Source organism: Sprattus sprattus (genome assembly GCF_963457725.1).
Source record: "Sprattus sprattus genome assembly, chromosome: 20".
Lineage (NCBI taxonomy): Eukaryota > Metazoa > Chordata > Actinopteri > Clupeiformes > Clupeidae > Sprattus > Sprattus sprattus.
The window spans coordinates 8552344-8564259 of record NC_137918.1 but is presented as its reverse complement, the minus strand read 5'-3'; the positions used below and the strand labels follow the sequence as shown (position 1 = coordinate 8564259).

The following is an 11916-nucleotide window of genomic DNA, read 5'->3' as shown; positions in this document are numbered from 1 at the left end:
CCTGCTAAAATTGGTATTCCTTCAGTGAACTAGTGACCCCAACCCTTCACCACATGGAGACACCATCCATCCTGTGCTTGCTGTGGCCCAGTTGTATTTATTTCTTACATCCGGCTAGCCCTATTTATTCTCCCTTTCATCCCTGCAGAAGCTAATCATCGATGAGAAGAAGTACTACCTGTTTGGGAGGAATCCAGACCACTGCGACTTCACCATAGATCACCAGTCCTGCTCCAGAGTTCATGCTGCTCTAGTCTACCATAGGCACCTCAAGCGTGTGTTCCTCATTGATCTCAATAGCAGTGAGTGCTTTTACAAACATCTTTACACACACACACACACACACACACACACACACACAGACACACACACTTGTTAAAACATTAATGTGTTTTCTAGCATGAAAACAAGACCACTGAGAAATGTTCACAAAGGCTGTAGATAATCCCAGCCATCTAACACATTGTAACCTGTGTGGCAAATAGGACCATGGACAAGGACAATGGACCTCATTCTTGAATGCAGTTAAGAAAAAGTTAAGCTCATCTTTCTGATATGCTGTTGCATGTGTCAAATTAAACCTTGAACTTTCACGTGGACTTCAGTCATCAGTCATGTAAATTGAACCAGGCCATCCAATAATAAGTGATACATTGCGCTATTTAAAGGGCCAAGTCTGCACCCTACCCACACAATATGGCAGATCTACTGCTTTTAGAATATATGTCATATCGTTCGCTGAGGAGGGAGCGCCTGTACCGCGACCATGTGGACCTATTCGCAGGGAGCGACGACTACCTCATTGAACGCTTCAGGCTTCCAAGACCTGTCCTCCTGGAGCTTTGCAATACCTTGGAGCCAGCACTGAGGTCCCGGACGAAACGCTCCAACCCTGTGCCACCACACGTCCAGGTACTGTCCGCCTTGGGCTTTTTAGCCACTGGGTCATTCCAGAGGGAGCTGGGAGACAGGGTGGAACTATCGCAATCGACCATCAGCCGCTGTCTCCAGCAAGTTTTGGATGGAATCGTCCAACTGGCCCCACAATACATCCAGTTTCCATACACCGACCAGGAACAGATCCCAGTGAAGAGCGCCTTTCAGGCCATTGCTGGTCTGCCCAACACCATCGGTGTAATAGACTGCACACACGTGCGCATCAAGGGACCCTCCCCAGATCCGCTCCCCTACCTCAATCGGAAAAACTTCCACTCCATCAACGTCCAAATCATCTGCGACGCCCAGAACCACCTGCTCAACGTGGTCTCCCGCTTCCCAGGAGGTGCACATGACTCCTACATCCTCCAAAACAGCTCTGTGGGTGTGCACCTTGAGAATGGAGACACTGGAGACGCGTGGCTTATTGGTAAGTGTCTGTGCGGAAATGTATCGTTCCAGCGACAGTAGGGCTCTATTCCCCTAATTACTTTGTTTTATTAGGAGATTCGGAATATCCGCTGGCCCCTTGGTTAATGACCCCACTCGCCAACCCTGAGACGGAAAAGGAGGTGGCCTACAACTGGAGGCACGCACAGACTCATTCCACCGCCGAGCGCTGCATCGGGCTGCTGAAAAAACGGTGGAGGTGTTTGGACGAAGCAGGTGGCAAGCTGCTGTACAAACCTGAGAAGGTGTGTATGAAGGGCAACAGCTAAGAGATTGTGTTTCATTTCGTGCTATAACATAATAGTGCCCACCTCACCCTAATACAATCATTTGTTGCGTGTTAATTGTGGCTGTTTTTTTCAACGTTTCAGGTGTGTAGGTTGATCATGGCCTGCTGCGTCCTGCACAATATCGCAATGAAAAGTGGTGTACCACTAGACTTGGAGCCGCCTTACCAACCTCCTCGCCATGATGTGGGTCCTGAGCCATCCCTGCACCCGGAAAACAGCCAAGCTGTCCAAGTCCGACAGCAACTAATTAGTCAAATGTAGACCAAATAAAACCTTTCAACATTCATTGGACTGTCACTATTCTTTGATACAGTTTACAATTTATCTCGAGAACTAAACACATCACTTCAGAAAAACTCCAACAAGGGTGTCGGGGCATCTTTCTGTTTATGTGGGGGAGGGTATCGTTAATTTTCACCATCGTTGACGCAAGCGCTTCCAGTGGCCCTGCGATTCAGTCCTGGCTGTCCAGCACTGCCTGTGTTATTATGTGGCCTGGGTGCACGCGTGGCAGCGGTGGTGGACGGCTGTGCCAGTGGGGCAGCTCTGGGGGACGGCTGTGCCAGTGGGGCAGCTCTGGGGGACGGCTGTGCCAGTGGGGCAGCTCTGGGGGACGCCTGGGCTAGTGGGGGAAGGCTGCGGGTCTGCCTCAAAATCAGTTTCAGCTGTGGGTGATTCAATAAAATAGTGGGTGATTAATGTATGGGGGTTAGGAGCGTATAATGCTTGGCGCACTGCAATGGCACATGTTTCAATTGAAATTCCATTGTGGGAGACACGTTCACCGTCCATTTTAGTATCTGGCGCAATCAACCAGGGAGATAGGATGGGTGTTGGGGCCGCGGATGCTGAGGATAAAAGTTGGTACTCCTGGACGGTGTCCATATTCTAAGCACCTGGCACACCGGCGACTGAAGGAGGGACTGATGGAGATCATTTCCAAGCATTGTAAATTACTTAAGAATATTCTTAATGACTTAAGAATATATGAATCAAGTGCCTTTAATGTATTCCTTGTATGAATCATGTGCTTATGAAAGCAGGAACATGGCTTTTGTGTGTGTGTGTGTGTGTGTGTGCAACTTAGATTATTAGGTGTATAAGATTCTTGATCAAGCAGCTGCTGTGACCACCAAAAGTTGGCCAGCAGAATATCCAAAATGTCTTATCATTGTCACAAAGGAAAGGTCCACACACTGGATTTGCTCAGACACCTGGGGTCAAATAGCAAACTAAGGTGTGAGTGACTGCAATTAATCATAGTATGGGAATGGGATAGGCCATTTAGAACCATCTCAGACAGAGAAACCAGATTATCATATAGAACAACAAAAGGTTGCCATACCTGTTTGCATTACAAGCCTAGCTCATTTTCATTAGAAGCCTAGGAGGGGTCTTAAAACAGTATATATGGCTAGAATTGTAGATGCTTGTTGTTCAGTCCTACACCGCTGAATCTGGAGTATGCTGCTTCGTCACTGCACTTTACTGGAATAAAGATTGCTGCATCAGAAACATCACAGGTGCTACTTAGTCTGCAAACGTACAAGAGCATGTTTAGACCAGAAGTGATAAAAAGGGACAAACTGCTTCTTCCAACCTTGTGCAAATCTTCCATCCTTGCCTCGGACGTCAGAAACGTGGTTATCCCTGCTGAATGCTTAACTTCTGTCAATATAAACCATGTGCGATGTGTTTATCGTTGCTGCACTTTTAGCCTTGTGCTGGGGATGGAGCCCGATTGCAATTGTTGTTATTGTTTGTCTAATAAATATACTTACATGCAGCTCCGGAGTCCTGAGGTAACTAGGGTGAACATGATGGCCTTGATGCATTGGTCCACCTCAGACAACCCGCTGTTCCTCCTCCAGTGGCCAGCATCTCTCTCCTAAAGGTTCCAGATTCTTTTTTTGGCCTCTGATTTCACATCAGCCCATTTCCCAGCCCAGGTCTTCATTTACTGACCACCAGCTATGTATTTCAAGATGCTATGTATTTCAATTCAGGTGTACGAGAACTCGTGTACAATTTTTAAGAATCCTCATTCGGGAGCCACAGCTAAGAACGCTTTGGCTGTTTAAGAACACATTTCCACATGTTCATGAAACCAGCGGAGGAGGGATGGTCTTACAAAGTTCTTAAGAAGATATTTAAGGAGACAGTTGTTCGAGACTGAGGTCCAATGTCCTCGTAAGAGCTGAGAGATAGTGTTGTAGCACAGGCACCCGCTCCTGTTCCAAAAGTGCACATCTGTCATTGTTTACATTTGCAGTAAAAACCAGCCCATGTCCTTGGGAATGGTGCCATATGTCAGTTTATACCCTAGGTGGCAAATGGGTGTCAATTACATGCTGATTTACTAAACAGCTGAGTCACGAGTCTGCCCAATTTGTGCCCGCAGCTCATGGCACCTTCCTGGGTCACATCCGATTGGAGCCTCACAAGCCCCAGCAGGTCCCCATCGACTCGACCATGTCGTTTGGGGCTTCAACGCGCCTCTACACCCTCAGAGAGAAGCCCCAGAGTCAGCCTAATGCCACAGCGGGAGACAGCAAGGGGGTGGAGGACGAGGAGCTGAAGGGACTCCTGGGGCTGCCCGAGGAGGAGACGGAACTGGAGGTGAGATAGTTGGGGAATGCAGTTGATGTAAAATTGGGAATTAAGTGACCAAATTGTCAGATGGTTTGTTGGTGTGACCAAGTTGGCATGAAATAGGTAGTGTAACTACCCGCTGGTCTTAACTGATAAACATGACTCCAAGCTTCATACTGATGTCCATAACTCTTCTTATTTATTGTCTGGAACACCGTGAAAACTAGACAGACAAACAACAAAACAAACAAACCCAAAGTTTACATATAGCATCACAAACAAATACAGTGCCCTCCACAATTATTGGCACCCTTAGTGAATGTAACCAAAACAGGCTAAAAAATATGTCTTTGCTGTTTTTTCTCTTGGTCTTTCACTCAAAATATTCATAGAAATCCTACCTTTTCATTGAAGTAACATTATTGAAAGAAAAAGAAAATGTTGACATTAAATAATTATTTTTCTCCAAAACAGGTGTGCCACAATTATTGGCACCCCTTAATTAAATGTTTTGAGCAGCCTCCCTTTGCCAAGATAACGGCTCTGAGTCTTCTCCTATAAGGCGTGATTAGGGTTTTGATTTTATTCGGATCCCCATTAGCTGATGCCAAAGACACCAGCTACTCTTCCTGGGGTCCACACAAACACATGGCACGGAATCTGAGACCATTCCTACATACAGTATCTCTCCAGATCCTTCCAGATTTTCTATGGGCTTTAGGTCTGGGGACTGTGATGGCCATGGCAAAACCTTTATTCTGCGGCCCGTGAACCATTTCTGTGTTGATTTTGAGGTGTGCTTCTGATCATTGTCCTGTTGGAAGGTCCAACCACGACCCATTTTAAGCTTCCTACAGGGGGCTGTTAGGTTTTCAATTCATATCTGCCGGTATTTGATGGAGTCCATGATACCATGTATCCTAACAAGATGTTTAGGGCCTTTGGAAAAAAACAGCCCCTCAACATCAAAGATCCGCCACCATACTTCACAGTGGGTATGAGGTGCTTTTCTGTATGGCTATCTTTCCGTTTACGCCAAACCCACCTTAATGTTTGTTGTCAAAAGCTTTATTTTGGTCTCATCTGACCATATTACTCGGTCTCATTGAAAGTCTGACTTACATTTGGCAAACTGTAGGCGCTTTAGTTTGTTGTTGATAGACAGCAGAGGCTTTTTTCTGGCAACCCTCCAAAACAACTTAAGGTGATGTAGGTGGCGTCTGATGGTAGTTCTGGGGACTTTCTGACCCTAGGACTCAATTTACCTCTGCAATTCTCCTGCTGTGATCCTTGGAGATTCTTTTGCCAGTCAAACCATCCTCCTCACGATGCGTGGGAACAATTAACAGACAGGTCCTCTTCCTGGCTGATTCCTTACATCTCCTGTCGCTTTGAACTTCTCAACTTTTGCCCTGATTGTGGAAATGGGTATTTTCAACTGTTAGGATATTTTCTTATACTTTCCCGGATTTCTGCAGCTCAACAACTTTTTTTTGCACTTCGATATACTGTGTTCTTTTGTCTTTCCCGTCTTGATGAATGACTTAAGATATTTGGACTGTGTCACCTCATATTTATACCCGAGTGAAACCCATGTTTTGGAGAAAAATATTTGGTAACACTTTATGAAGCCCAGCGTTATAAGGCCCTATACGGACATTATAAGGGCCTTAATAATGACTTATAGCGATTGCTACAATGACTTATAGCTACTTTATAACTACGTATAATGTCTTCATGATGACTCATAATCACCTTTATGATACATTATATCAGTTCATTATGAATGGTTATAATTAAAGACGGAATAATGCATTATAAATATGTGACTGTCGGGTAACACTTGCTATGAAGCCTGCCTTTATAAGGTCGTATAAGGACATTAATGATGACGTTTAAAAGTAGCTATAAGTCATTGTAGCACTCTTTATAACTATGTTTAGCATCTCCACAATGACTCATATCCACTGCTCTGAAACGTTATGTCAGTTAATTATAAATGGTTATAATCTAAGATAAAATGATGCATTATAAATATGTGATCATAGGTTTGTGTGGGTAATCATGAATCCTATGAAGCCTGCATATATGAAGCACTATAAGAACATTCATAATAGCTTTAAAAACTAGTTAAGTCATTGTTGCACTCATTATAACTATGTATATAGGTCTTCACGGCACATCATAACCACCTTTGTGATATATTATGCATATTCATTAATGGTTATTAGTATGGTGACTAGGCTGCTATACAGACATAGAATATTATAAACTTTTAGAAGATCCTATAAGTGGACTTTGTCAGCTTTAAGTAAAGTGACAAAAGGGTGGTGTTGTTATGAACAGATATAAGATTCTATAAGTGTACTTTGTCAGCTTTAAAGGCACCCAGTGCAACTTTATGTAAACATTCAATGAAAAATAAACATTCAATTTCTAGTCTTTTTTACACGTAGTAAGTTTCAATAACTCCATACCATTACATATCGACATTCAAGGAGCAAAGATGAGACGTCGTTGTGTGGTGAGAACTGATAGAAAATCGTAAACAACAACAATCGCCGGTGGGGAGAAGCCATTTTTCCATTGACTGGAAGCCTGCTTTATTTATTGTAGGTTACAAAAAATAAAGAAAATGGCGGCGATTGTTGTTGTTATCGATTTTCTATCAGTTCTCACCACACAACGACGTCTCATCTTTGCTGCTTGAATGTCGGTATGTAATGGTATGGAGTTATTGAAACTTACTACGTGTAAAAAAGACTAGAAATTGAATGTTTATTTTTAAGCCTCGAAAGTTGCACTGGGTGCCTTTAAGTAAAGTGTCAAAAGGGTAATGTTGTTTTAAACAGATATAAGATTATTATAAGATAAGAGAAGAGAAGATAAGGCATTATGAACTTGTTAATAGTGCTGACAGTAAATACAACAGGATACAGATGAAAACCCTTTTATTTAAAACTTTCTGGAGGTGCTCAGACTTTATACAAAAACACATTGTAAAGATTTCGGGCTAAGACTTTTGAACTTCAGAGTTGCTGTTATTAATCCAAACCCAATGTCCCTACACAATAAATACTGATAGTTGCAGAAACGACGAAATATTAAAGTTGTCTACATAAAAGCATAACTTTGACACCGCGCGCTTTTGGACCAATGAAATCTGTTCATCAACCAGTCAAGCAAATATCGATGGTAATACAGCTTTCAGACCTGAGAGCACGCTCAAGAAGGTAGAAGACGTAGGACTGAGAAGGTAAGAATGAGTGCCACAATGACTTAACTAGTTTTTAAAGGTATTATGAATGTTCTTATAGTGCTTCATATGCAGGCTTCATAGGATTCATGATTACCCACACAAACCTATGATCACATATTTATAATGCATCATTTTATCTTAGATTATAACCATTTATAATTAACTGACATAACGTTTCAGAGCAGTGGATATGAGTCATTGTGGAGATGCTAAACATAGTTATAAAGAGTGCTACAATGACTTATAGCTACTTTTAAAACGTCATCATTAATGTCCTTATAGGACCTTATAAAGGCAGGCTTCATAGCAAGTGTTACCCGACAGTCACATATTTATAATGCATTATTCCGTCTTTAATTATAACCATTCATAATGAACTGATATAATGTATCATAAGGGTGATTATGAGTCATCATGAAGACATTATACGTAGTTATAAAGTAGCTATAAGTCATTGTATCAATCGCTATAAGTCATTATTAAGGCCCTTATAATGTCCTTATAGGGCCTTATAACGCTGGGCTTCATAGAAAGTGTTACCAAATATTTTATTTAATGTCAAAAAAATAAATTCTTTCAGTTATTTTACTTCAATGAAAAAGTATTTTGTGAATATTTTGAGTGAAAGACCAAGAGGATAAACAGCAAAGACACATTTTTTTCATAGCCTGTTTTGCCCGTATAGGGTGCCAATAATTGTAGAGGGCCCTGTATACATATTCCATTTAAAACATATTGCAGATACATAAATTGCATTACCGTGTTTGCCTGGAAACCAGCAGTTGATTCGATGGGAACTTAAACAATGCATGTTCTCTTATTTATCAAGTCCCTTTTGCCCTAGCACTTCCAGGTCATATAGCCATGTAGGGGTCACATGGCACACATTGCACTAAATGAATCACAAACTCATAAATGAAAATGATCTATCAATCTATGCAATTCACATGTTAATCACCTACGGCCATATCTTGTCAGCTGACCCCTGAGTGTCAGCTACAGGTAGACCAAGGTGTACTAAAAATTGTAAATTGTAATTGTAAAAAATAAAACTTGTTTTATGAATGCATAAAGCATCACGATATTGTTATATTAGCCCTCAGAAGAACTTGTCAGCTCTTGGTAGAGTTTTTTGTATTGGCATGTCATGGCACTGTTCTCTGTAAAGTTGAGTTCATCAGTGACTTGGATTACACCTCATTTTTTTTTTTTTTTAAAGATTTGTTTTTTGGCCTTTTATGCCTTTAATGGATATATTAGTGCAGAGTTGGACAGGAAATGATAGGGAGAAGAGGTGGGGAGTGGACAGGAGAAATGGCATCGGGCCGGATTCAAACCCGTCACCTCCTTGAGCTTCAAGCCCGAATGTAGTCAGGGCTACTGTGTGAGCTACAGTGCCCCCCGATTACACCTCATTTGACACCTCAGTTCCATGCTAGTGAAGACTGTTGACTGCTGCTTTTCCTTCCCATACTCTGGCAGAACCTGACGGAGTTCAACACGGCCCACAACAAGCGCATCTCCACCCTGACCATCGAGGAGGGCAACCTGGACATCCAGAGGCCCAAGAGGAGAAGGAAAAGCTCCAGGGTGTCCTTCAGTGAGGACGAGGAGGTTATCAACCCCGGTACGAGAGCACACATATGCACCCCTCAATCCACAGTAACACACACACACAGACAAGTACATTGCACACTAACATATACCACACACACACACACACACACACAAACTTTGACACTCCAGTCAATATCACAATATTTTTGGCCTTTAATCGATATTGAAGTGACGACTGGGACAGGAAATGAGAGGGAGAAGAGGGGGGGAGTGGCCAGGAGAAATGACATCAGGCCGGAATCGAACCTGTGTCCTCCATGGGCATCAAGCCCAGATGTGGTCGGGGCTACTGGTTGCGCCACAGTGCCCCACAATATCACACATTTTGAGTATGTTCTCCATGGTGATAATAATAAAAGGCCACCAGCAGCTTTCCTTCCAGGGTGCTTTTCCTGAGCACTCCCTTTTAAACAACTGCTTTGGTGTAGGCAGATCAGTCGAGTCTGAACCCTGTGGGTGTCAACCCTTTCCACACAGTCCCTGTTGATGTAGAGTAGCAGTAAAGTGCTGCCTCTAATCTTCTTGGGGTGGGCTTCAGCATTGAGGTACTCTGCCACACTGTGTTGAGCAATACGATGATGCACTTTGTTTATGAGGCTGCTGCGTGTTCCACCACTAATGCATAACTCAGCAGAGGTATTTGAGTTGGCATAAGTGTTCCTTGTGCAAGTTTAGTCCGTTCATTCCTCTCGTGTCCGTGCTTGTTAGTCTGTTGCTGAAACGTTGCTGGCTGCTTGTTATTGGTGGATGTTGATGTCGCTGTGCTTTCTGCGTCTTCTCCACAGAGGATGTGGACCCCTCGGTAGGACGCTTCAGGAACATGGTGCAGACTGCAGTTGTCCCCATGAAGGTAACACTTTTCTCCCGTAGTTAGGGAATAGATGTGGTCAAATGCCTACCAGGATAATGTGATTTGCATTTGAATCCCTTTAACTCTAACACCATATTAAACCATGGCTCTCTCTCTCTCTCTCTCTCAAATACACTCACAAACACAATCTCTTACTTTGTCACACACATGGCCACACCTCTGCAGAAAAAGAAGATGGAGAGCGGCGGTACTTTGGTTCTGGAGGACAGCATGGCGCGGCGGGTACAGAACTTCCCCCTCAGCGCCGGTCTCTATGGCGACCTGCCCCCCACAGCCCATGAGGCCGGCGGCCCTCACGGCGCAGCCCAGGGCGGCTCTGCTATCCTGGGGGGGCTCCCCTTGCCCTTCCCCAACCCTGCCCCAGAGGTGGACATCTCCCCTACAAGCATCCAGGCCCCTGTGGTCCTGAAGCCAGCCCCAGGCCCCACGCCATATACGGGGGCCGAGGCCCTCAACGAACCCCGCAAGAAAAAGTATGCCAAGGAGGCGTGGCCCGGCAAGAAACCCACCCCCTCCCTGCTGATCTAGTCATCACAGCGTCCTCTGAACACTATGGGAGTTGGGATACTAGAAGTGTGTGTGGGTGTGTGTGTGTGTGTGTGTGTGTGTGAGTGAATGTATGTGTGAATGTTTGGGAAAGGAACTTTGGCGTTTGGAGAGGGATAGATGTGTTAAGAGACTTGAAAAACGGTTATGAACAGTATGAAATCGGTTCTCGTTTTTTAATTTGGTTGATTTCTTCCCGTCCTATTTTCTGTGTGTTTTTGTTTTGATATCTTCATGCTAACTTAAGTAGGAGTTTTTCAGCCTGTAAGTGTAGAGTTTGGGCTCTCTGAGGCTGGACGTGTTCGGATCAAGTCGATAGTCGCAACACTGACAAGGCAAGTTTAAATCAACTAATAGACTACACAGTCTACTTGGCTATGTGTTATTCCTAAGTATTAACAAGTATTACAGCAATTACTTTCACAGTTGCCCTTAAGAAGGCATGGTTCTTGTAGTAAAAAGCTTCTGATGGTGTCCTTTGTCAGACTTCGACAATCAAATATTACAAAAACCGTAGGAAGAATCATGTCATCTTCAACCATTTGTCATTGTTTGTTTTGTCAGCCTTCACCAAAAACTGTATAAGAGTCCTGTGTGCTTTGCTGTTTTTAGGGAAACCTTACTATAACTAAGGACAGCCTACTTGACCTGTGTTGACATTAATTCATGAGCCTAAAGACTTATCATCCTCATAGACTTGCAGAGGTTGAACCCTGTGAGATCAGTCCTGTTATAATTGTCTGTTTTTATATTTTTATATCAGATTGGCTAAGAGAGAAAGAGAGAGAAATGTTATATGGTGGGTGGAGAAGAAAACAAGCAAAGGTGTCTTGCGATAATGTTTTATTAAAACTCCTATCTTTGTTTGATAACTTTTAAAATAATAATAATAAAAAAAAGTAATCCCTCTTGTTCGTAGCGGCTGCTTGACAAATGAAACGACAAGGAGATTTTTCAGATGCTCTCCCCAGAGACTGCCCAGGAAGCTCTTTGTAATGTGCCCCATACTGCATTATTTTATTTATTATATATATATTTTTTAAAGCTCACACTGTGTAATCCTACATGAAGGAGCTGGAGTGGTGAGAAGCTGGTGGCTAATCAGTCCTGGCTTAATTTTTCTGGGTGGTTATCAAACTCAAAAAGACAAGAAGCGACAGGCGTGCCTTTTTATCCGTGTCTCACTGCATTTCAAATTGCGTGACACCTCCGGGAGATAACAGGGAACTGTAAGCCTTTGTAGTTACTTTGTCTGCGGGTTGGTTAAGACAGAACTGCAGGCAGACAAACAGTGCATTGATGGAGGTTCATTGGACGGGTAATGCAATAATGTTCATTAATTTAGCTTGACCACT

The 11916-nt window shown here is 43.3% G+C and overlaps 2 protein-coding genes across 2 annotated transcripts in view; both read left to right on the top strand.

Moving 5' to 3' along the window:
- The window catches only part of ppp1r8a (protein phosphatase 1, regulatory subunit 8a), a gene marked incomplete at both ends in the record, with an annotated part of 11299 nt that extends 756 nt beyond the window's left edge, over positions 1-10543 (top strand). The window contains 6 exons of the mRNA XM_080858743.1: positions 26-32; positions 149-302; positions 4078-4295; positions 9010-9154; positions 9930-9994; positions 10181-10543. Coding sequence (XP_080714869.1) covers positions 26-32; positions 149-302; positions 4078-4295; positions 9010-9154; positions 9930-9994; positions 10181-10543 — 952 coding nt within the window. The remainder of the gene's footprint in view (positions 1-25; positions 33-148; positions 303-4077; positions 4296-9009; positions 9155-9929; positions 9995-10180) is intronic.
- On the top strand, positions 724-2302 carry LOC308381181 (putative nuclease HARBI1; the record flags this gene model as incomplete). Its single annotated transcript, XM_080858703.1, has 4 exons — positions 724-1366; positions 1441-1631; positions 1758-1933; positions 2191-2302. The coding sequence occupies 4 exons, from the start codon at positions 724-726 to the stop codon at positions 2300-2302; spliced, it is 1122 nt and encodes a 373-aa protein (XP_080714829.1).
- Positions 10544-11916: the final 1373 nt, after the last annotated feature.